The sequence below is a fragment of the Phocoena phocoena genome, chromosome 16 (assembly GCF_963924675.1).
Source record: "Phocoena phocoena chromosome 16, mPhoPho1.1, whole genome shotgun sequence".
Lineage (NCBI taxonomy): Eukaryota > Metazoa > Chordata > Mammalia > Artiodactyla > Phocoenidae > Phocoena > Phocoena phocoena.
Window position 1 is genome coordinate 59,565,089 of NC_089234.1, and position 26,685 is coordinate 59,591,773.

The 26,685-nt window shown below is 37.8% G+C and overlaps 1 protein-coding gene across 3 annotated transcripts; it reads left to right on the plus strand.

The window, feature by feature from the left end:
• Window positions 1-23: 23 nt before the first annotated feature.
• On the plus strand, window positions 24-26,318 carry ECD (ecdysoneless cell cycle regulator). Of its 3 annotated transcripts, none has more exons than XM_065894327.1 (14): window positions 24-169; window positions 1,412-1,617; window positions 4,771-4,888; window positions 7,077-7,164; window positions 7,278-7,456; window positions 8,401-8,593; window positions 9,175-9,303; window positions 11,784-11,912; window positions 13,667-13,752; window positions 21,476-21,582; window positions 21,713-21,896; window positions 22,877-22,944; window positions 24,166-24,380; window positions 26,032-26,318. In XM_065894327.1, exons 2-14 carry the CDS (start codon window positions 1,413-1,415, stop codon window positions 26,260-26,262), a joined length of 1,932 nt encoding a protein of 643 aa, XP_065750399.1. In that variant the 5' UTR covers window positions 24-169; window position 1,412; the 3' UTR covers window positions 26,263-26,318. The 3 variants fall into 3 exon arrangements, with proteins under 3 accessions (XP_065750399.1, XP_065750398.1, XP_065750401.1); XM_065894326.1 differs by having other exon boundaries at window positions 125-169; window positions 1,409-1,617; XM_065894329.1 differs by lacking the exons at window positions 24-169; window positions 9,175-9,303 and having other exon boundaries at window positions 1,413-1,617.
• Window positions 26,319-26,685: the final 367 nt, after the last annotated feature.

Below are 26,685 nucleotides of genomic sequence, written 5' to 3' on the forward strand. Positions count from 1 at the left end.
TGACTTTCAGAGTTTCTGCTGTCTTCTGGTCCCAGACGAGCGTGTGGACCCAGTCTGAGCCAGGCTTTGGCTGCTACTGGCAGCTCCCGACCAGCTCACGTGATAGGAGAGGCGGCTGAGGAAAGGTGCCACAGCAGAGACTTGCCGGAGAGGCCCAGGCCCTAGAACCGTAAGCGGAATTGGCTTCGTTTTGTTGGATGAAGGAGAGCGCCTAGTCTGAGTAAAAAGCTCTAGACTCCCAAGTCAGGCCTCTGCTGCTTGGTTGCTCCTCTTGCTGTGCTCCCGGTTTTCTCATATGTACAGTGTGGAATTAGCCTGAGTGATCTCAAAGCCCCTTCTAGTGTTTTCTCATATGTACAGTGTGGAGTTAGCCTGAGTGATCTCAAAGCCCCTTATAGTCCTCGGGTGGGTAGTTAGCATCTGTCTACCAGGGTTAAAAGGCCAAATGATGATTTGGACAGAAAGTAGCGAATGAGTGTCTGGATAGAAGATGCAGTCGAGTTCCTCTCGACCTCGTTTTACTATCCGTTAGAAAAACAAGTCTAAAAATTGAATTGCAGCCGTAAAGTGGATAATCCAAAACAGTGTCTTCCTTTACCAAGCCTCACCTGGAAGCAATAGTGAGCTAGTACTTTTGTTTGTAAGGGGAACCTTTAGAAAATAGTTATTTACCACCTCCTAATATACCAGAGCTATACCCTTTGAGACCTGAGAAGGGGGAAAATTTAGGATAGATAGTTGTAGGATCAAGAGCCATGGGCAGATTATTTGGGGGTGAAATGATAGGGCATGAATGTTTTGTAGTTTTGAATTCCTCTATGCCATACAACGGGAGAGATTTAATTCTGCAGAGTAAGGGATATTGCTTTTCAGAAATTTTAAATAATAAAAATTTAAACGAGGTACGGATTATAGAGATGATACAGTAACAGTCTTATTCTACAATTAAGGAAAAAGCCCCAGGAAGAAAGTGAAATGCCCAGAATAACACAACTGGGACTACTGGCAGAACTGGGACTTGTGATAGTGTTTCAAAAGATGTTATTTCAGTGTTTCTAAAAGTGTGTTATACACGCCACTGCTAGTGCAAGGGCAAACAGTTTTTATTTTATTCTTACATACTTATTAGTTAATTTGGGAATGTGGTATTGGATTTCCATTTATTGTATTATATCAAAAGTTCCTTTAATGTAATCGTAAGTATAACAATGTCATTAAAAGTATGTTAAATAAATGTTATTATAGCTGGTATGTGGTTAAGGCAAAAACATGATGATGGTATGTGGATAACTGAATTTTGGGAAACAACGTTAACGGAATTGCCTAGCATAGTTCAGGGAATGGGATATTACTTCTACATTATTCTATATGGTTTATATTATTGAAACTTTAAATGTAGCTTTCAAAGAAGAATGGAGGAAAATATGAAGTTTGCTACAGTGGAAGACACTGTAGAATACCACCTGTTCCTGATACCGGATGAACCAAGAGACCCAGAAGAACACAGAGAGATTCTTCAAAAGTACATTGAGAAGATAATGACCCAGTTTGCACCTATGCTGGTCCCCTATATCTGGCAGAATCAGCCTTTCAATCTCAAATATAAACCTGGGAAAGGTAAGGCTCTTTTGCTTATTTTGCTTTGATATGTGTGACTTTTAATGTCATTCTGACAACAGTGATGTATAATAGTCCATAGTTCATTCAGTGTTAGGAGATTTTTTAAAATTATTTATTTTTGGCTGTGTTGGGTCTTTGTTGCTGCGTGTGGGCTTTCTCTAGTTGCAGCGAGCGGGGGCTACTGTTCATTGAGGTGTGCGGGCTTCTCATTGCGGTGGCTTCTCGTTGCGGAGCACGGGCTCTAGGTGCATGGGCTTCGGTAGCTGTGGCATGCGGGCTCAGTAGTTGTGGATTGTGGGCTCTAGAGTGCAAGCTCAGTAGTTGTGGCACACAGGCCTAGTTGCTCCACGGCATGTGGGATCTTCCAGGAATTGACCCCGTGTCCCCTGCATTGGCAGGCGGATTCTTAACCACTGCGCCACCAGGGGAACCCTGTCAGGAGATTTATATTCTGAGCTTTTTATGGTGTTTGCCTCTCTTCAGTTAAGCCCTTGAACTTAAAAAAATTTTTTTTTAATTCATGTTGATGGATGCTTTCTAATACTCATTATCTTAGGAACTAATATATATTCAACATTATTAAGCCATGGCTCTTCTTTTGAACTTTAATTACTATGCCATAATGTATCTAGGTACCTATACTAAACAGGTTCAGGCATCTGGCTTCCTTAACCATAGTTCTTTTAGCTGTTACTCTGTATTCCTCAGTCTTGATAGTATGTTTACTAGGCTGCCTTTCGCATAGTTGTTTTGGTAAGGATCTAAGAGTGGCTCTGCTTGGCTTATAAAGAGAAATAATTGAGCTAAATGACCATTATTTGCCACTCGGAAGCATTTTGAGGTTCCTTCACTGCTTCCCTGTATTGTCAGTGCTTGAGATCTGACCTCTGGTCAAATATGGTACTTTGTCCTGTCATTTCTTATAACTTTACTAAAATGAATCATGGATAGGTGACCAAGGCTCTACTCATGCAGTGATTTCTGTGGGGTCTTATTTCAGATCAGGAGCGTGGCATCTTGTGATACCATCATTCTGGCTCTCAATTTAGTGCTTATCTGTTTCCTTTTGGCTAGCAGTTGCCAAATGCAAAACGTTAATTTTACTAAACACCTATTCACTGAAACACGTGATATTTATTGGCAAGAACACTGTCCCGTTAGCACAGCCAAAACCAATTCCCTACCTTTTTTCTAGAAAATCATTTTTACACAGTGTTTTCTTGTCTTGCTTAATGGGATTGCTAGCCACCTAGTTATCAAGCTTGTTAGTAATTCAGAATCATCCTCAACTCCTCACTTCACCATGTTCAGTCAGGCACTAAATCCTAGTGTGATTACTCCTAAAATATGACCCCTCTCTACATCTGTTTGGCTACAGTCTAGGCCCCCTTGATCTCTTCATCTGGAAGACTACAGTAGCCACCTAACTAACCTCTCTGGTTCCAGTGTCTGCAGTTCCTGACCCTGTTGCCAGTTACCTTTGTAAAACACAAATTTGATCATGTCACTCTCCTGCCTAACATCCTTCAGCAGTTCCTTATTGCTTCTGGATGAAATTCAAATTGAAGTTTAATATGTAAGGTAGATAAAAATAGACACCCTAACTGGAGCTTCTATACTTGATGAAACTTGGGAAATCTGGAGTAGGGAGAAGAGTTGGTTGGGCAGTGCTTCCCACCTGTTTGGGGATTCTTTTTGCCATGGTAGCTCTCGAGACACTCCGCACTACACTTGTTTGACCTTCATTCTGTTAATATGGTATATTACATTGGTTGGTTTTCTTGTGTCAAATCATCCTTACATTCCAGGAATAAATGCCACTGGGTCATGGTGTACAATCCTTTCAATGTGTTGTTGAATTCAGTTTGCTAATGTTTTGTTGAGGATTTCTGCATCATTATTCATCAGGGGTATTGGTCTGTAGTTTTCTTGTATTGTCTTTGTCTGACTTTAGTATTAGGGTAATGCTGGCCTCATAAAATGAGTTTAGGAATGTTTCCTCCTCTTCAGTTTTTTGGTAAGAGTTTGAGGATTGATGTTAATTCTTCTTTAAATGTTTGGTAGAATTCTCCAGTGAAGTCATCTAGTCCTGGGCTTTTCTTTGTGCAGAAGTTTCTGATTACTAATTCAATTTCCTTACTAGTTATAGATCTGTTCAGATTTTCTATTTCTGCACAATCCAGTCTTGATAATTTGTGTGTTTCCAGGAATTTATGCATTTCTTCTAAGTTATCCAGTTTGCTGATGTACAGTTGTTCATAGTGTTCTCTTGTCCTCTTTATTTCTGTGGCATAGGTGGTAATATCCCCCCTTTCATTTCTGATTTTAGTTATTTGAGTCTTTTCTCTTTTTTCTTAGTTAATCTAACTAATGTTTTGTCAATTTTGTTGATCTTTTAAACAAACCAACTCTGTTTAATTGATTTTTTAAATATTGTTTTTCTATTCTCTATTTCATTTATCTCTGCTCTAATCTTCATTATTTCCTTCCTTTAGCTTTGAGTTTAGTTTTTTCTTCTTTTTCTAGTTTCTTAAGGTATAAAGTTAGGTCGTTGATTTGACATCTTTTATAACTATAAACTTCCTCTTAGCACTGCTTTCACTGCATCGCATCTTTGTGGCATGTTGTGTTTTTGTTTTCATTTGTCTCAAGATATTGTCTAATTTCTCTTGTGATTTCTTCTTTGACCCATTGGCTGTCTGAGTGTCTTGTTTAAGTTCTACATATTTTTGGATAATGCACTTGTTTGAAAATTTATGCTGATATTCCCAGAACCACGCTATTGTCTGTCATGCCTCTGTGTTTTTGCACATGCACATGTTCTCTCTTTCTGGAAAGCCTACTTCTGGTCATTCCTCCAGAGGAGTATAGCTCAGATATCACATACTTTATGCTCACATAGCCCTCAGTGTATAACTCTGTTCATCATCTTGTTTTGTGATGCTTGGTTGTCTATCTCCTGTTGTCTAGACCCTAAGCTCCTCAAGAATAAGCTTCTTGTATCTTGTTCAGGATTGCAACCCCAGCTCCCAGTATAGTACCTGGAGCATAGCCAGTCAATAAATGTTTGTTTAATTGAATGATTACTTGTACTTTTATTTGCACTGGTATATTTATTTGGTTATATGATTGCTTTTCTCTTGTTTTTAGGAGGTGTTCCTGCTCATATATTTGGCATGACAAAGTTTGGAGATAACATTGAGGATGAATGGTTTATTGTTTATATAGTAAAGCAAATTACAAAGGAATTTCCAGAGTTAGTAGCAAGGTATTATAGCTTTATTAATAATTCTAAAGGAATTCTGTTATTGAAAATGACTACATTTTTATCCATTTAGTAGTATTTTTTTCTGTAGTCTGGTGGAAATTGTACAAACTTGGGATGTAGATTTTAAACGTGACTTCTGTATTTTCTTCCTTTTCTCTTGTGACTTCCTTTTCTTGAAGAAGAATTAAAGAATCATTTGAGAGGTCAACTTCAAAAAAATTTCAAACAAAACCTGCTTATTTTAGATTTTCTCTTTTTCTTCTTGTTTTGAAAGAACAAATACACATGGTAAATAAAATTCAAACAATACAAAAGGGTGTACTGCTCTGACTTCCCAAAAGTAATCACCATCAAATTTCCTGTGTCTTTAAAAAAAGAAATTCATGTACAGATATACATATTTCACAGATTTCTTTACTGTGTCTTCCTCTATTAGACTATAGCTATATTTTATGAGAAATCATATACAGAAGAAATTTAAAGAGAAATCAGTGCGCAATTTTATGGACAGGAAGCAAAGTAGACGATAGTGCATTCTAATTCAGTTTTAAAAATGGGAATGGATAATTATCTGTAATTCCCAAGTTTTGCCAGCAGAGGGCGCTTCACACATTTAACATATGTCCTAGTTTTCCTCATCAGCCCCCAAATTCTGGTCTTCTATCCACCCAGTCTTTTCCCCAGCAAAACAAGGAGAAAAAAAGAACAAAAATTTTGGAAACTTGTTATTATATCAAAATTTCAGGCATACATAAAAGTAGAGAGATGGGAGAAAAAAAAAAAAAAAAAAAAAGTAGAGAGATGGGTACCTTCATGTACCCATCACCCAGCTTCAGTAATTATCAACTCCTGGTGATTCTTATTTCATTTACTTCCTTCCCCACTCCCCCATCACATAGCAAGATTATTTTAAAACAGATCTCCAGTATTATGCCATTTGATTTTTAAATACTTCAGGATGTAAATCTAAGAGATAACAAACACTACTGTTACCATACCTACAAATACATAGCAATAATTTTTTAATGAATGATAGAATTTTAAATGAAGAGACACAAAAATAGTAGTTTCTATCTTTACTAGGATAATAAGAAGGGGGCAATACCTTTCATGTGCTGATTCTGATTTTTATACATGTAATGATGGTTCATACCTACACACTACGCCCCTAAAGCTCTTTAATAGGCATCTACTGTCTTGTCGGGGTTTTTTTAAAAATTAGAAAAAGGAAGAAGTTTTTCCTCTATGTCTCTGCCAGATTAATATTCCTAAAGTAGAGCTCGAACCATTTTACTACGCTACTCTAAAACCTTTCATTCATTTTGTCTATAAAATTCAACACATTCTCGTTGATTCTGCCAACATTTAAAGCTCTTCACAAAATGATATAACTGTGCTTTTCTAGTCTTGTTCTTTACTCGTTGTCATTCTTCAAATATCTACCTTAACTTTGCTACCTCCATGATTTTGCTTATGCTCTTCTCTCTCCCAAGAACATCTCTCCTTTTCTCCGTATATTGTTCTCTCCACCCATTAAAAGTGAAAAAAATCTAGAACAGTATATATGATATGCTACCTTTTGTGCAACAAGAGAAGAAAGAATTTATATTCCTACTGGCTGGATTACACATAAGCAAACTCTAGAAGGATAAACAAGAAATTACAATGGTGGAGGGGTTGTGCATATGGATACAAAAGCAGGAAGGAGACTTTTTCATTGTATAACTTTTTATGTAATTTTTAAAAGTTAACCATGTGACTGTATTACCTATTCAGAAATTTAAATTTTTTAAAAGTCATGCAAATGAGGCAAAACAAAATTATCTTTCAAGGTCCAGTAATACCTCCTCCATAAAGGTTTTCCTAATCTTGGCTATATGTGATTTTTTTTTCTTTTGAAACCCCATAGTACTTTATATATTTTCCATATTTTTTTCTATTGTTATTTATTTATGTACTTATTTTTCTCTCCTTATCACCCTCACCTAAGGAATTCCTCCTTAAAATCTTGAGTCTCCTTCAGTGCTTAATGGTATCTTAAACATTTTGCTTAATTATAGCAATCTACACATGGTACATACTCATATATTTACTAAGATGAAGGAGAAAATGTATTAGAACAAATTTGCTTGATTATTAGCAAATATGTGCTTTTTTGAATATAAAGTTAGAACTTCTTTTGCATTAGGATTGAAGACAATGACGGTGAATTCTTGTTAATAGAAGCTGCTGACTTTCTCCCTAAATGGTTGGATCCTGATAATAGTGCCAATAGGGTAAGTATATCCAAGTCTGGAAAATCTATGGAGGTGAAATCATGTTGCAACATTTTCATATGCACCGAGAGTTTGTCACTGCCTGGTATGAAAATTAAAACATCATTTTGCAGGTGTTTTTCCATCATGGGGAGTTGTGCATTATTCCTGCACCAAAGAAACCTGGAGCAGTATCCTGGTTACCCACCACACTCCAAACAATCTCACAAGCACTGAATATAATCTCAACACACCCAGAAAAAATTTTGGCTTCAGAATCTATACGAGCTGCTGTGAATAGACGCATCAGAGGGTAAGAAAAATAACACTTTCACTGCTAGTCAAGGAGCCTTTTGATTTCATGTCGCTCAAGTCTTCTGTTGAATCTGGAATTTCTTTCACCTAAATTAATGCTAATTTTCATGCTGTCTTCATCCTTCGTGAAATTGACCAACAAATTAAACTTACGTGTTTTAAAATCAGGAAACAGATGTATCTTTTAATTTCCATTTAAAAGTGTCATAGGCCCAATATTTTTGCATTTATTTACCTTAGATATTATGGCTAAGTATTATGTAGATCCATAGATAGAAATTTTCAGACCTTTAGAAATGGAAACCTAAGTGAGCACAATTGTGTTCAGGCTTTTTCTGTGGTTCTTGGAGTATATATGGGATTCTTTGACCTAGGTGGAGCACCTTAGGCTCTATTCAGAAGAGAATACCTTAGTCTAATAACATACTAATTCAGCCATTCAAATGTGAGTGCCTATTAAATGTTTAGCACCATTCAGGTCTTAACAGTATTAAACATTTCTTTTAGCTTCGCTTCAGTACACTTTGTACCATTTTTTAGGAGAATAAATTCTGATTTTATTTTTTATTGGGCCACCTTAATCCCTTTTCTTTATTTTCCATTTCTTCCCGCTTTTTCTGTCTCTCTTCCTTCTTGTAGTCTTTAGTATATACAGTATCTTTTTTTTCAATTAATTAATTTTTTTGGCCGTGCGGCTTGCAGGATCTTAGTTCCACGGCTAGGGATTGATCCTGGGCCACTGGCAGTGAAAGTGCCAAATCCTAACCACTGGACTGCCAGGGAATTCCCTACAGTATCTTTATCTTCACCTCTCTTGTCACTTTTTCCATCTCACTCTTGGTGAACCAAGACAAGATAAAATGTTAAGGGGGAAGTAAATGGTATAAGAATCCTGGATGTTTACATATCATAAAATAAAAATAATTATGTTACCTGTCACAGATACCCAGAAAAAATTAAAGCCTCCCTTCATCAAGCACACTGCTTCCTTCCAGCTGGCATTGTAGCAGTGCTAAAGCAGCGCCCCAGATTGGTGGCTGCAGGAGTCCAGGCATTTTACCTGCGGGACCCCATTGACCTGCGAGCCTGTCGTATATTCAAGACATTCTTGCCTGAAACACGAATAATGACTTCGGTAAGCTAGTTCTCTTGGTCATTTAGTTTCTCTCACTGGAAATAAAATTGAACATTATTTAATTGTTCACTAGAAAAAAATGGGAAATATTCTGTTTCCTCATAGCAAGTTAATATACATTTAAAAAATTTTTCTTTTCTCCTATCCAGGGGAGGAAGATTGTAAGAGACCTGACTCCTTATTTTATATTTCAATGTTTCCTAGCTATTTCTGACCATATTTTCCCTATTTGAGTAGTTATATCCTCTTAACAATAAAAAATTTCATTTCTTCCAGATAATTAAGAATTATTCTGTATCATCCACCCACCAAAATTGCTGTGTAATGTAACTAATGATTTGAATTACCTTAGTGATAACTAAATATAGTCAAGTGAAGGTAAATTTTATGGGTATATGAATTATATCTCCGTAAAGCTGTTATTAAAAAATGTAGGCAGTAAATAGGTTGGATCTTCTTTGCATTTATATGAATATGAAGCTCATAAATGAAGTTACTATGAAGTTATTATTAACTATGAAATGATATTCAAATTTTTAATTTCAGGAAAAGACTCACATATTTTGTGCCCCAATATCCAGGTCACTTTCACTAAATGTCTGTATGCACAGTTGGTGCAACAAAGGTTTGTGCCAGACCTGCGGAGTGGATACAGGCTGCCTCCTCCATCTCATCCCCAATACCGAGCCCACGAATTGGGCATGAAGTTGGTAATGTTAAACCAGAAAATTTTATTTTCTTCCTTTATGTCAAAGGGCTCTTAAGAGAATAATGACAGAGGTTAGAAATCTAGATATATACCCTATTAATGTGAGAATGTAGTAAAATGTAGCATTTCAAATAAGAAGGAAAAGTGGATTATTCAGTAAGTGATGATAAAACTGTGAAGCCATCTGAAAAATTAAAGTTGATTACCTCACACCTATGCCAAAATAAATTCCAGTTGGACCAAATATTTAAATGAAAAAAACAAAACCATAAAATTTGAAAGAAAACATAGGAAAACTTTTGAAAATCTGAGTAGGAAAGGCCTTTCTAAGCACGACTAGAAACTGTGAAAGAAAAGATTGATAAACTGGATAATATAAAAATTAAGTGGGCTTCCCTGGTGGCGCAGTGGTTGAGAGTCCGCCTGCCGATGCAGGGAACATGGGTTCGTGCCCCGGTCTGGGAAGATCCCACATGCCGCGGAGCGGCTGGGCCTGTGAGCCATGGCCGCTGAGCCTGCGCGTCCGGAGCCTGTGCTCCGCAACGGGAGAGGCCACAACAGTGAGAGGCCCACGTACCACAAAAAAAAAAAAACAAAAAACATAAATATAGTCAAAAGACAGTAAACTTGGTGAAAGTGTAAACTATATTTGCTATTTATTTAAATTTATTTTATTTTTGGCTGCATTGGGTCTTCGCTGCTGTGTGCGGGCTTTCTCTAGTTGTGACGAGCAGGGGCTACTGTTCGTTGCCGTGCATGGACTTCTCATCGTGGTGGCTGCTCGTTGCAGAGCGCAGGCTGTAGGTGCGCAGGCTTCAGTGGTTGTGGCACACGGGCTTCAGTAGTTGTGGCATACGGGCTTCAGTAGTTGTGGCACGTGGGCTTCAGTAGTTGTGGCTTGCGGGCTCTAGAGCCAGGCTTAGTAGTCGTGGTGCACGGGCTTATTTGCTCTGCAGCATGTGGGATCTTCCTGGACCAGGGCTCGAACCCGTGTCCTCTGCATTGGCAGACAGATTTTTAACCACTGCACCACCAGGGAAGCCCTATATTTGCAGTTTAAATGACAAAGAGTAAAAAAACTAGTAAATGACAAAAGTTGATTTATCTAATATATAGCATTCCCACAATTCAATATAAAAAAATAGTACTAATCAATCAAAAAATCATCAGAAACCATTAACAGTCCACAGAAAAGGAAATACAAATGATTTTTATGAAAAATGTTGACACTTGCTCATAATAAAAGAAATGCAGTTTAAAGCTACAAAATAGTATTTTTCACCATTTGATTGGCCAGTACCCATAAGTTTGATAATACATACTGGATTTATAAAAATACATAAAGAGGTACCCTCAAACATTATCGATAGGAATATAAGTTGAATCAGTCTCTTAGAACAGTTTGTCACTTTCCATAACATTTAAAATGCACAAACCCTTCTCAGCATTTTCACTTCCAGAAATCTATCCTCCATATATTTTACTTGTGCCCAAAGACGTACAAGGATACTCATGAAAGCATTGTTTATAGTAGCAGAAGATTGGAAACTACTAAAATGTCTGTTAGTAGAGGAGTAGTTGGATAAATTATGGTCTGTCCATGAAGTGGGATGGATAAATTTATATATGCTCATATGAAATGATCTCCAAGGTATATCACTAAGTGAAAAGCAGGGTTCAGAGCAGTGTGTATGTTGCCATTTAGTGATAAAAGGGATGGAGTAGGAGGATGGACATATGCAGACACACACATATCTGCTTGAGTGCATAGATTACTTCTGAAAGGATGTGTAAGGAATTGGTGACAGTTTTCTCTAGAGTGATCAGGGAAGCCCCCTATTAGAATTATTTTGCCATGTGCATTTATTATATTTTTTAGCCAAAGGACTCTTAAAATGAAATGATTCCCTCCATTTACTATGCCCGAGACTATGTTTAATTCATTTATAATTCTGTTAGACAAGAAACCTTTTGCAAGCCTTTTTTCTTTTCTTTGTGAATTTTATTTTATTTTTATACAGCAGGTTCTTATTAGTTATCTGTTTTAAACATATTAGTGTATACATGTCAATCCCAATCTCCCAATTCATCCCACCACCCCCCCCCACTTACCCCCCGCCCCCCACTTTCCCCCCTTGGTGTCCATACGTTTCTTCTCTGCATCTGTGTCTCTATTTCTGCCTTGCAAGCCTTTTTTAAGCAAACAAGAAATAAGTTTAAATTTCTAGTTTTTTAATTAGTGAGAAAAGAAATCTCTTTGAGGAGAATAAGAATCCTTGTTTTGTATTATTTGCTTCCCCTTTATAATTTTTAATCTGTAGAGATTAAGAAACTTGGAAATAAAGTCAGATTTTTTTTTTCCTAAAATTCAGAAAGTGTTTTAAATGTCCACATACCCATGTGTCCAATCACCTAGTTCTTGAGTGTGGTTAAATGGAAAGAAATTAACCTAATAATAAAAATTCTATCTTTTCCATCTAGGCTCATGGATTTGAGATCTTATGCTCCAAATGTAGCCCACATTTTTCTGATGCCAAGCAATCTCTTATGACTACCTCACCGCTCTGGGCTGGCTTCCTTGAAAGTCTGAAAAAGAATGATTACTTTAAGGTAGGACTTGCAATGCATTTTTTAAATTGGACAATCCAGGGTAAGTCAAGCCAGTGAATTAAAATCCTATGTCCATGTTTAATGTGTGACATAATTGTAGGAACTAGAGTTGAAGGCACCATTCTAGCTTGGTGGTAATGAGGGAGTGTCTATAAACTGTTTCCAATATTTTAGAAAAAATAATAACATCTATATAAAGTGATAAAAGTTATTATTTGTATCAGATGAACAGCTTGCACAAATCTATAAAGCAAACATGAAGACACCAAATAGAAAAGTTAGCAGAGCCGTGGATTAAAAATTTACCTGACCTAAATGGGAAGGAAATCCAAAAAAGAGGGGATATGTGTATACGTATGGCTGATTCGCTTTGCTGTACAGCAGAAACTGACACAGCAGTGTAAAGCACCTATACTCCAAAAAAAAAAAAATTGCAAAAAGACAACTACTAAATTTCTCTTAAAATATTCACTCTTGGGCTTCCCTGGTGGCGCAGTGGTTGAGAGTCCGCCTGCCGATGCAGGGGACATGGGTTCGTGCCCCGGTCTGGGAAGATCCCACATGCCGCGGAGCTGCGGGGCCCGTGAGCCATGGCCGCTGAGCCTGCGCGTCCAGGGCCTGTGCTCCGCAACGGGAGAGGCCACAACAGTGAGAGGCCCGCGTACTGCAAAAAAAAAAAAAAAAAAAAAATTCACTCTCACAAGTAGTAAAGATAACCATATTAACATAATAATAAAGACTGTTTTTCACATATGTAAAAAGGATATGAATGATATTCAGTGCTGTTGAGATATAGTGAAAATAATACACCTATACTTTGCTGATAACTTCGTAATAGTTAGAACCTTAACTGGGAAGTAATTTGATAGTGTATTCCAAGAACTATAGAAAGGTTCAAACTTGGAACCTTCAATTTAAATCATCTACTTTGGGCTTCCCTGGTGGTACAGTGGTTCAGAATCCACCTACCAATGCAGAGGACACGGGTTTGAGTCCTGGTCCGGGAGGATCCCACATGCCACAGAGCAACTAAGCCAGTGTGCCACAACTACTGAGTCTGTGCTCTAGGTCCCACGAGCCACAACTACCAAGCCCGTGCACCTAGAGCCCATGCTCCACAAGAGAAGCCACCATAATGAGAAGCCTGCGCACAGCAACAAAGACCCAATGCAACCAAAAATAAATAATAAATTAATTAATTAATTTTTAAAAAAAAATAATAAATCATCCACTTTAAGGAAACATCCAAGAAGTAGAAAAGTCCTTAAGAATATGATGATTTTTAAAGACTGTGTAGTAGTATGGAAAACTGCTTATATTATAGTATATTTTTTAAAGAATATAAAATATTAAGTATGAATGCCACCATAAACATGCATGTGAAAGATAGAAATGGTAGTTAAGGTGGGATTATGCTACTTTTTGGCTCAATTTGTACTTTGTTTTATAAATTAATTACTAGTTAATCAATTATTTCTTAATAATGAGTTAAATAATAGAAAACCTTCCAAATTGGAAAGAGGCCCTTAATGGTGAAAAGGATGAGGGACCACTACATTTAACCTAGTCCCTTTTTTGAAGAAACTGGAGCCCAAACAGGTACATCAGTGACAAAACAGGGACTAGGACTCAGGCCTCATGATTTTTGAACAATATATTATATCGTACACTGCCTCCCTGAAAGTTGCTGGTGAGCAGGTTATTTTAATGATACCATATATATAATGTTCTGATGGGCATTATTATTTTTTTAGGGACTGATGAAAGGTTCTGCCCAGTACCAGGAAAGGCTAGAAATGGCAAAGAACTACTTCCAGCTCTCCATAAACCGGCCAGAAAGGTGAGTTTATCGCTACCTGAACAGATTGATTACTTGCCAGAAGTTAAGGAGTTACTTACTCTTGAGATAGTTGCAGATGTTGGAGTTTCCATATTTAAACAGTTAATGGCCAGGCTCATGACTACTGAAGGAGCAGGGGTTAGGGAGAGGAAGTGTTGTTACAGAAGTTTGCTGGCACTGGCAGCTGTCACCACCATCACCGTCATCATCATCATCATCATCATCATCATATAATGGCTAACGTTTATTGAGTACTTACAAAACATAGGCCACTAACTTGTTTCATCCCCCTTAAAGCCCTATGAAATAGATACAGTTATTATTTTCCCTATTTACAGCTCAGAAGCCGAGGCCAAGAGAGATTAAATAATTTGCCAAAGGTTACACAGCTAATAAAGTGACAGACCTAGGATTTAAACTCAGGCAGTCTAGTATTGAGCCATGTGCTTAATTCCTATGGGAGTTCTGGGCTGTGTTTAGATTTTTTTAGGTGGATCTGAAACGCAGGATGAAGCAGGCGTTCACCTTCCAAATCAAATCTCATTCTAACCTGCCATACATTTTCTGGGGGAAGAAAGAAATGAACACAGGGTTGGAAGGAAATGGATCCCCTTTAAAATTTGATAAAACTGAGTTTCAGTTCTGGTAATGGTGGAGTAACATATCGGAATAACCCTGTGCTAATTACAATGATAAACCCTGGACAGAATATAAAAAACAATTATTTGAAGACAGTGGAAAACAACAAAAGCAGGCAAAGATCAGAGGGAATAGGATCATTGAAAGAAGAAAATCACATTTGTCTGACTTGTCCCTTGAGGATACTTCTAGTCAGTGTGGCTCAAGGAAATTGGAGCTCCTGCAGAAGGTCTTATTGAGCTGAGGAAGCAAAGGTCAGAATTAGAATATTGGAAAAAATTCCGTTTATGTTTGCAAAATTGAATTTGAGATACTTAAAGCTATTAAATAACATGAAAGAAATAAAGGTATTAAATAACATGAAAGAAATAACTTTGTATATGTTATGGTTTAAAAGGTCCTGAGTTGTGTGTGGGTGTGTTTTTTGTTTTGTCATTGGGCTTTTGTTTTTTTTTTTTTTTTTTGGTCAAACCAATCTGGTTTTGAACCCCAGTCATTGTGCCAGCATCTCAAACATCACATATTTGTGTAATAAAATGTTCTTTGAAGACTGCATGAAGCAAAGTTGATGCTAAGAGAACTCCAACCTCAGTGTCTGTGAGGTGGTAATGACTTTACAGCAGTCTTTACTCTTTTTTAAGTGTCCAGGGGTGCCTTTGTCCCATCTCCGTCAGTTTTATGTCAGTAATTGGAAAAGATGATGCCTTCTTAGGGTATCCTTTAAGAAAACTTGGGAAAGAAAGTAAAGGAGGTGGCCCTCATAGTTAGGAGAATCTCCCCCTATGATGATCCCTGTCTCCTCTAGGAGACACTCCCCTTGTTGAAAAGTGTTACCTTATAGTCTTAGGTTGAAGAGAAGTTAAGAAATGAGGGAGACTCATATGTAGGAGAGTTAGGGCTTCTCCCACAAAATAAGATAGATTGATGGTTGGGTAGTTCTTTTTAAATATAATAAAGTTTTTTGTTGTTATAAAAGTAACATATTCATTCATTATAGCAAATACAGAAAGACGTAAGAAGGAAAAAATTTATAGCATGAGTAAACCACTATTATTATTCCAATCTATTGCCTTCCAGGATTTTTTTCCCCATAACCGGTTGATTTTTTAAACATTTTTTATACTATATAGAAATCTTGTATCCTGTTCATAATTTTTACTCGTTACGATCTTACATTTTCCATGACCTTAAAAGGTTTTGATAAGCATAGTTTTAAATAACCACACAGCATTTTAGCAAATGGACCATAATTTACTTATTGCAAATAGCTTAAATATCCAACATTTTAATGAGTGTTGCAGGAGAGGCTCCCATTCACCAAACCAGGATAACTTCTAAACAGTTTGAAACCAAACTCACATCTCCCTCCAGACCTCTTCTTTACTTCCCAATGTTCTTTTTTATTAGCTGAATTAATATCATAGACTGTTTCCTACTGTCTTTTAATAGTATCACCATCCTCCTTATCACCCAGACCTCCTCTCTCTCCTTGGATCCAGTCCTTAGATCCTGTCTACTATTATCTTGTGTCTTGCATTTTTTTTCCTTACTGCCCAGCTAGCTACTCTACTTACTTTAATTCTTGAACTATGGCTACACCTAAACTTGTTTCTCAGCCTCTAGAGACTCTTCTCTTCCAATTCAACCATTAGAGCCAGGAGAATCTGCTTGAAGTATGTCTTTAATCATGTTACTCCTGTCGCCTAAAAATTATTAGAGATTGTAATAGTGAAAACTTACAAGCAATTTAAGTGTCCATCAATAGTAGATAAATGAATTGCAGTGTATTTACATGATGGCCTATTTCCATTAGTTAATCAGAGATTAGCTAAATATCCATAAATCTAATTCAGGATTTCTCAACCTTGACACTGTTGACACTTTGGACCAGATAATTCTTTGCTGTGGGGGAATGTCCTGTGCATTAGTATGAGATGAAGCAACATCCCTGGCCTCTACCCAGTAAATTCCAGTAGGACTGGCTCCCCTCTCCCCACCAATTGTGACAACCAAAAATGTCACCAGACATTGCCAGATTGTCCCCAGTTGAGAACCACTGGTCTAAATGAATAGATTTCAGAAACATAATGTTGAGGGAAAAAGCAAGTTGTAAATTTGTAAAATACAGGTGCTATGCATATAAATTGTAAAAATACACAAAATATCATGTATTATGTATAGATACATGTATCTATATTCACTCCATAAATACTTATTATCTCCTATGTGCCAGGCCCTATTCCAGGCACTGGGAATGCAGCAAGTGAACCCAAAGTCTCCCTGCCCTTATGGAGCTTATATACTAGTGTAGGAGAAAGACGGTAAACCATTACATGATGTTAGATGGTAATGAGTACTTTGAAGAAAAAGCAGCGTTTGCGGGGAGAGATATAAAGGCTGCTCTTCTAGATAGGTTGGCCAAGGAGTTTTTCTTTCAGAAGAGATCTAGGGAAGTGAGGGAATGAGGCAGACAGGTATTTGAGGGAATAACATTTCAGGTAAAGAGAACAAAACAGTAAATACAACAAATAGTACACACACACTCTCTCTGTCTCTGTCTCTGTCTCTATCTCAATCTCAATCTCTATCTCTCTGTCTCTCTGTCTCACACACACACACTCAGTGGCCCAGGAGGATTCTTGTGAGAGCAATCACCTTTGGGTAGCCAGAGAAATGGATTGGAACTGGGAGTGCTGATCATCAAAGGAAACTAACTTTATCTATCATATTTTTTTGTAAGTACACGCACACATTACTAGTTTGGTTTTTATGTTAAATGTATAAATGTAATCATATAATTAGACTAGAGATAAGTATAACAATATTATAATTCTGGGTGGTAGAGATATGGGCATTTATTGTATTACCTTTTCAACTCGTCTATATTATTTAAATCTCATAAAACAAAAATTAAAAATAACAAAGAAGCCATCAGTGATCACCCACTCCTTATTTCATTGAGTCTAAACTTAGCCATTTCACGCTTGCTGTGCTGTCATCCCAGCCCATCTCTTCAGCCTCGGATTCCACCCTTAAGCCAAACTGAACCCCATTTGCTCTCTGAACATGTTCCTCACTTCCCTGCCTCTATACAAATGCTCATTTATCCCCTTGCATAGTTTCTCTACCCTATCTTACCTGTCAAAATCCTCTTGATTCTTTAAGGCCTAACTCAACTTCTTCCATTATCTCTCTCTTTTTTTTTTAAACTTCTCTGCCTCCACCCCAGTGAATGTAATTACCTTCTCCTATGACTCGTGTTTTGTTTGTTTGTTTTTATTTGTTTTTATTTTTGGCTGTGGTGGGTCTTCGTTGCCGCGCACAGGCTTTCTCTAGTTGTGGCAAGCGGGGGCTACTCTTCGTTGCGGTGCATGGGCTTCTCATTGTCGTGGCTTCTCTTGTTGTGGAGCACAGGCTCTAGGCGTGTGGGCTTCAGTAGTTGTAGCACTCAGACTCAGTAGTTATTGGCACGTAGGCTCAGTAGTAGTGGCTTGCGGGCTCTAGAGCGCAGGCTCAGTAGTTGTGGCACACGGGCTTAGTTGCTTCGCAGCATGTGGGATCTTCCTGGGCCAGGGATCGAACCTGTGTTCCCTTCATTGGCTGGCGGACTCTTAACCACTGCACCACCAGGGAAGCCCTCCTATGATTCTTTGTATTGATAGCATTTGGTATTCGTCTGTGACTTTATATGTTTGTAATTTATTATGATTATTTGTATATTTCTTTTCTCTCTCCTAGTAATATTTACATATTATGGAGTAGGGATAGTTTCCTGTTACCCACATGAGTTAGCAGGGTGTGCAAGTGTTTATTAAATGAATGCAAGTCCATTATATAACTTGATTTGTTCCATTATAAATAGTTCAGACAGGGTTCCATGAACTTATATAACAAATCACATCACCATCACAAAATAACTCACTCATCATGTAAATAATCTCTGTGTGTATTTCATTATCAGTTTATAGTAGGAGGAGCACAAAATAGTATCAGAAGACTTGATTTCAAGCTTTTGCTCTGTCCAACTAAATGACCTTGCAAAACTTATAGAAATTCACTGGGCTCTGGTTTTCTCGTTTGTAAAACAGGATTATTACCTCCTCATAATAGTAAGTAGGAGGCTAAATGTGAAAGTGTATTTGAGGACTTCCCTGGTGGTGCAGTGGTTAAGAATCCGCCTGCCAACATAGAGGACGCAGGTTCGAGCCCTGGTCTGGGAAGATCCCACATGCCACGGAGCAACTAAGTCTGTGTGTCACAACTACTGAGCCTGCACTCTAGAGCCCACGAGCCACAACTACTGAGGCTTCGGGCCACAATTGCTGAAGCCCGCGCATCTAGAGCCCATGCTCCGCAACAAGAGAAGCCACCGCAATGAGAAGCCCGTGCACCACAATGAAGGATAGCCCCCGCTCGCCGCAACTAGAGAAAGCCCGCGTGCAGCAGCAAAGACCCAACACAGCCAATCAATCAGTCAGTCAATCAATCAATCAATCTAATAATGAAGAAAATGTATTTGAAGTGCTAGCCTAGCATTTAATATATGATAGATTAATTTTTGTTTTGTTTATTTTTTGGCTGCTTTGGGTCTTTGCTGCTGCGCGCGGGCTTTCTCTAGTGGCAGCGAGCGGGGGCTACTCTTCCTTGCAGTGCGCGCACTTCTCATTGCGGTGGCTTCTCTTGTTGTGGAGCACAGGTTCTAGGCGCGCGGGCTTCAGTAGTCATGGCACGCGGGCTCGGTAGTTGTGGCTTGCGGACTCTAGAGCGCAGCCTCAGTAGTTGTGACGCACAGGCTTAGTTGCTCCACGGCATGTGGGATCTTCCTGGACCAGGGATCGAACCCATGTCCCCTGCATTGACAGGCGGATTGTTAACCACTGCGCCACCAGGGAAGCCCTGACAGATTAATTTTTGTTCATACTTTATGCATGTTAGATTAATTTTTGTTCATATTTTCTTCTGGGTTTTCTTTTCCTCATATATATGATATATATAAATCGAAAGAGTGATAATAAATCATCAGCTTCATGATAGTGTTCCATGGAGCCTGCTGCAGATCCAAAGGGGAAGGCAGAATGGGCAGGTCTCCGAGCCTCCAGCGTCCATTTCAATCAAAGCAGTCTTTCAGGGTTTTTTTTTTTTTTAGCTTTACTGAGGTGTAATTGACAGAATTACAAAATTATAAGATATTTAAAGTGTCATTGTAGTGATTTGATATACCTATTCATTATGGAAAGATTCCCACCACCGAGTTAATTAATAAATTCATCACCTCACATATTTATTTATTATTATTATTATTTTTGGCTGCATTGGGTCTTCGTTGCTGTGCGCAGGCTTTCTCTAGTTGCAGCGAGCGGGGGCTACTCTTCGTTGCAGTGTGCGGGCTTCTCATTGCAGTGGCTTCTCTTGTTGTGGAGCATGGGCTCTACGCGCACAGGCTTCAGTAGTTGTGGCTCACAGGCTCAGTGGTTGTGGCTCACGGGCTCTAAAGCACAGGCTCAGTAGTTGTGGCTCATGGGCTTAGTTGCTCTGTGGCATGTGGGATCTCCCCGGACCAGGGCTCAAACCCATGTCCCCTGTGCTGGCAGGTGGATTCTTAACCACTGCGCCACCAGGGAAGCCCCACATATTTATTTTTTGTGTATGTGTGTGAGAATAATTTTTGCTCTCTTAGCAGATTTCAATTATGTAATACTGTGTTATCAACTCTAGTAACCATGTTTTACATTAGATCCTGTGACTGTATTTATCTTATAGCTGAAAGTTTGTCTTTTTACCAGCCTCTGCTTGTATCCCTCAGCCCCTAGTCCCTGACAACCACTTTTTTATTCTGTTTCCATGAGTTTGACTTTTTTTTTAGATTCCACATATAAGTGATACCATGCAGTATTTTACTTTCTCTGTCTAGCTTATTGCATTTAGCCTAATGCCTTTAGGGTACATCCATGTTGTTGCAAATGGCAGGATTTCTTTCTTTCTCATGGCTGAATAATATTCCATTGTGTGTATGTAATCACTATCTATCGGTCTATTTATTCCACATCTTTATCCATTTATCTGTTGATGGATACTTAAGTTGTTTCCAATCTTAGCTATTGTGAATAATGCTGCAGGGAATACGGGTGTGCAGACATCTCTTTGAGATCCTGTTTTCATTTTCTTTGGATAAATACCCAGAAGTGGGATTGCTGGGTCATATGGTGGCTGTATTTTTAACTTTTTGAGGAACCTCCATACTGTATTCCATAGTGGCTGTATCAGTTTGCATTCCCACCAACAGTGCACAAGGGTTCCCTTTTCTCCACATTCTTTCTTTTTTTTTGGCCACACCACGTGGCATGTGGGATCTTCCCCGACCAGGGATCTAACCCATGCCCCCTGCATTGGGAGCATGGAATCTTAACCACTGGACCACCAGGGAGTCCCCTTTTCTCCACATTCTTGCCAACACATGATCTCTCTTGTCTTTTTGATGATAGCCATTCTGACAGGTGTGAAGTGGTATCTCATTGTGGTTTTTATTTGCATTTCCCTGATGATTAGTTGATGTTGAGCACCTTTTCTTGTCTTGTATGTCTTCTTTGGAAAAATGTCTATTCAGTTCCTCTGCCTATTTTTAAATCAGATTGCTTGGGAGGTTTTTTGCTGTTATGAGTTCTTTATATATTTTAGATATTAACCCTGTATCATATGTATGGTTAGCGAATATTTTCTCCCATTTTGTAGGTTGCCTTTTCATTTTGTTGATGCTTTCTTTTCCTGTACAAAGCAGTTTTTCTTTTTTTTGGCTGCATCACCCAGCTTGTGGGATCTTAGTTCCCTGATCAGGGATTGAACCCGGGGCAGCGAAAGTGCCAAGTGCAACCACTGGACCACCAAGGAACTCCCCAGAACAGTTTTTCTTTGAGCACTTTTATATTTTAGAGTTTCTGGTGGAATTTTGAGAAAAAGGATTCTGTGTCCTAAACAAATGTTTAAAAACAAATTAAACTAGATAATCCCTTCCAACTTTAAAATACTCTGTTTTCATGATTATTATTCTAAGCTCTCATTAAATACCCATGTCTTTGATTTTTTATAGCTCTCATGCTATGAGCCCAGGTGAAGAAATCTTAACGTTATTACAGACAATACCATTTGATATAGAAGAGCTTAAGAAAGAAGAAGCTAATCTTCCCCCAGAAGATGGTAAGTGATGGACCAGGGTAGAACAGAGGGGTTAGAAAGAACTGAAACATTCCACTAAGTCTCAGAGGGTCCTTTCCTGAGAGTACCTGTCATGTGAGTGTAGTATGGCAGTGTCATGCTTCTTTTTCAGATGACCAGTGGTTAGATCTCTCACCAGATCAGCTGGACCAGCTGCTGCAGGAAGCTGCTGGTAAAAAAGAACCAGAGCCCGTTTCCAAGGGGCAGGAGGAGAACTATGACTTTACTCAAGTCTCAGAGAGCATGAAAGCTTTCATATCCAAAGTCTCAACCCACAAAGGAGCAGAGCTGCCTCGGTAATTTGTGTTAAAGTATAAATATCTAAATGGTTATAGCCTATATGTTGACATCATCCAGTCATTGCCAGTTCTCTCTTTCTTTTCCTTTTTCTTTGTTTAAATTTTTTTTTTTTAATAAATGATTTTTACTGCTTTGTTTTCCTCTTTTGGTGCCTAGTACTATGATAACTTACTTATCTGGAGTCAGATTTCTAGTAACCTGATCCCTTATGATCCTTGAAGTAAGCCAAAGAGACCACTCAGCAGATGTAAAGGCCACCACCCCAGAGCTGTGCAGGGCAACCATGTACTTTATTCTTTAGATTTTTACTCAGAATTTTATGGGCTCCTAACTTCTAGTTCTCATCAAGCTTAGACTTCTGATCTCCCACCCTCAAGCAGATTGGAAGCTTCAGACTCAAAAGAGGAGGATAAAAGTGTTTATCAGAGGAAGAAATAATAACAGAAGAAATGAGATGTTACATTTGGCAAGTAATAGGGAAAAAAGTAGATAGAATTGTTACTTGCACAGCAAATATCTCTTCATTAATGTTGATGCTCATTAGCCTCATGAGAAGATTAAAGTTTATGTTTAGTATTCTCTCTTTGAGAAAGCAGAGATAAGAGAAGGTTTGTTCTTATTTTTAAAGACTTGGTTCTTAAAAAGATAAACTTTATTTAAATGAACTTGGATAAATAACAACTTCTGCTAATGTTAGATATATTTTATGGAAGGTGGAGGGTGGGTAGATCCCTAAATCAGCATAAATTAAATGTGCATAATCAAAGTGCAGTTTTTACTTTTATTTCATCAATCTTTCCCATTTCTGTTGCCCTGTCAGTAAGCATAATGATTTTTAAAATTTAAACTACAATTTTCCTTTCTGTGCCTCTTTTGAGAGTATATATCTGGAGTGTTCCTAAGAATGGCACCAGTTTAGAAAAAGTTTCAAAGAGTTTTGTTTGGGATAAATTGTCTTTTTCCTTTAATCTTACAGAGAACATTCTGAGGCTCCAGTCACTTTTGATGCAGATTCTTTTCTTAATTACTTTGATAAGATCTTAGGTGAGTTACAGTGTGATGTTTATTTTCATTTTGCAAGTGTAAGTAGTATAGCAATTGCTAGAGCATTGGAGCATTGGTTCTCATTTGCTTTTTTTTTTTTAATGATTTTGAGTTGCTTTCAACCATTAATTATTGCCCTATTGAATGATTTTGCAGAGAATGCTTTGCTTGGTGCCTGACATAGTAGCTGTTCATTAAATCTATGTTGAATGAATGAATGTTGTGTGTTTAGATAGGGTTTTACATGGGCTCCTGTATTACACTGTTTTTTTTTCTCTTTTAGACATACTGCACATATACACTAATAATAAAAACACAAATAGCCCAGTTTTAAAAAAATCAACAAAGGATATAAACAGGCTTTGAAGAATAAATATAATCAATAAATATAAACAGGCCTTGAAGAGTAAATATAATCAATAAATATTTGAAAATAGTTAACTGTTTCTAGTAAGCAAGTAAATACACAATAAAAATGAGAACTTTTTTTTTGCCCATCATATTGGCAAAAATTTAAAAGATTGATAATAGCCAGTTTTCTCAAGAGTTGGAGAAATGAGCACTGTCAAACTGTGGGAGTAGAAGTGTAAGTTGTCTTTTCTCAAGGCAGTTTGGTACTCCAGAATGTTCATAAACTTTGACTTAGCTATTTCACTTCCAGGAATTTAATTTATGAAAAAGTCATATATGCTAAGATGGTGATTGCAACATTGTAGTAGCAAAAATTGGATTTTAGTTCAGTTTTACAAAAAAAAAAGGTAGAAAAGCAAACCATAGTTCAACATGTATATATATAACAAATGTGTTATATGTACATATACACACACACACACACAGAATTGCATAAATAAAGGTCTGGGTACCCACTGAACTGTGAAAAGATCTTTAACTCTGGGAAGAGAGTGAAATATGAGACAATTCTGCATAACTTGAATGTTTACATCAAAATGTATTCCTGGATTATGTAGTTTTTAAATTTTTTAAGTAAAAAATTTTAATTAATTGAATTCACATTAAAAAGAAAAAGCTGAATCTTTCAGCTCAGCCTGTGTACTTTTCTGCAAGTGTTTGCCAGCAGTACCATTTTCTGGAGGGGATTTTTCTGAAGTAGTTTGCCTAATATTCGCTCTTTTTTGCAGATAACATTCTAATTCTTTTGAGATGTGTAATCACTCCAAAAAAATTTAATGAGTGGCTCTTTCTGTGTTGGGGTCTATGTAGGTTCAAGGCCCCATGACTCAGACTCTGATGAACTGGATGAGGAAGACTCTGAATGTTTAGATAGTGATGATGACTTGGATCTTGAAACACAGGAGCCTGGGGAAGAAGCATCTGTAAAAGGAACTCTTGCTGATCTCAAGTCATACATGGCCCAGATGGACCAGGAACTCGCACATACCAGCATTGGCAAAAGTTTCACCACCCAGAAGCAAATGGTATGTGTGTGTTCAACCTCTTTCCCTTTTGAGTCTAGTACAAAGGATAGCTAAAACCATATTTTATCTTAGTTTTTCTTTTCTTTTTTTCTATTTGGTTCATGATAATTTTCTGTGATGAATTTTTTAATTTGAATACATAAGAATGCTAATTTTTTCCTAACACTGGTAGGCTGACGGATTATTGATTTTCTTAAACATAAGCTTGACTATATTACTTATTCTATATTATCTATCAGGATTTTTTTTAAAAGTCATGTGATATGTTCAAATTAGTATGTGGTTGCATACTCCTACTAATAGCTTAAATTGATTTTAAAAAAAGAGAAAGGATATTAAATATCCAAGTAATTTTCAAGTCTTAATAGTGTTTGTTTTATATGTTTCCCTTATTTAGAGCCAAATTTAGAATTTATCTTCCACTCATGTTTTTATCCTAGTTTTTATACCAGCACTGTCTAACCACAGATAGAGAATGGACCCTGGAGTCTCATGGGCGGGGTTTGAAATCCAGCTCAGCTATCCATTGTGAATGTACCCATTAACCAATAATCTTCATGTCATAGAATGAACGTGAGAACCAAATGAGACAACAGTAAAACCCATAATGAGCCCTTAATTAATGTCATTCCCCTTGCTTTGATCATCTTAACCACATTTAAAACTAATCACTTTTAGTATTGCCAAAACCTACTAGAAACCATACATTAGGTTTTAATGTGAATATGAACCACCTGAAGATCTTGTTAAAATATAGATTTTGACTAAGTATGTCTAGGGCGGGCCTGAGATTTTACATTTCTAACAAGTTTCCAAGTGATGGATGTGCTGCTGGTCCATGGACCCCACTTTGGGTAGCAAAGATATAAAAATCTATAGATCAAGCTGCAATCTCTCAAATTCTTTCCTCAGCCTATGAAATCAGAGGCTCAAGTACCAATTCACAGTCTCTGTGGTTGGATCCCACAAGGCCTCAGGTTTTTTGTTTTTTGTTTTTTTTGTTTTTTGCAGTACGCGGGCCTCTCACCGCTGTGGCCTCTCCCGCTGCGGAGCACAGGCTCCGGACGCGCAGGCGCAGCGGCCATGGCTCACGGGCCCAGCCGCTCCGCGGCATGTGGGATCCTCCCGGACCGGGGCATGAACCCGTGTCCCCTGCATCGGCAGGTGGACTCTCAACCACTGTGCCACCAGGGAAGCCCAGGCCTCAGGGTTTTATTTTGTTTTCTCATTGGGGTGGGGGTTGTGGGTAGGGAAGAAATCTCACTTCTTTCACGTAGAGAAAATTTAGATTCTTTTTTTTTTAATGTTCATTTTTCTGTTTATTTCTTTTAAAACTCTTAGGCAAGCTATAAAGTTACCTCCTTAATTCTGGTTATCTCCCTTGGGCTATTTCAAAATCGGGAAGAAATCCATTTAATCTGCAGAAACTTATCCTAGGAAGAAGTGTGTTTTAATCTTCGGAACCAAATTTTAATATGTGTGTTCAATTACATAGTTTATTATTAGACTTCATTTTTATTTTCTATCAAGGGAATTTCTTTTCTAATATGGAAATCAATTTTACATTGTTGCTTACTTAGCTTTTTAATATAACTACCATCCAACCTAATAGCATATTGTACCATGATTTTCTTTTCCCTCCATGAACAAGGAGCCTCTATCCCAGACTGCCAGTAACAATTCAGAGGAGGAAGATTCTGGTGCAGGAGGATCTGTTATGACACCAGTGGATATAGACCTGAACCTGGTTTCAAACATACTGGAATCCTATAGTTCCCAAGCTGGACTGGCAGGACCTGCTTCCAACCTTTTACAAAGCATGGGTGTGCAGCTGCCTGACAGTGCTGATCACAGACCCATAAGTAAGCCAACAAAAGATTAGCCAGCAAACCTAGCTTCTGTTTTTTTGTTCTTAAATAAATATTGAGTCTGACTATGCTCATTTCTAGTCTGATTACACATTTAGTAAAAATGTTTTCTTCATTTTAAGTTCACAGATTAACTTCTCCTCTGTGAGCCCTAAGTGTTGCCCTCTCTGCACAAGTCTTTATGATCTCAACTCTGGGATGCACACAAGGTTTTGAAATCAGCAGAAGAGAAAGAATCAAGCCCTTGAGATAAGATGTACACTCCATGTTTAGAACATTAAGTTTATCGAGAATTAAATATTGGGTAGAGGAAGGAAGGTAGATAGGCAAACATGAGGAATGAATGAGTTGCTTTTTTATTCCAGTTACCAATGACCTTGAGTCTGTCTCCCTCAGGTGTCCAATAATTTTAGTGTTTTACCTATTTTTGCTATTCT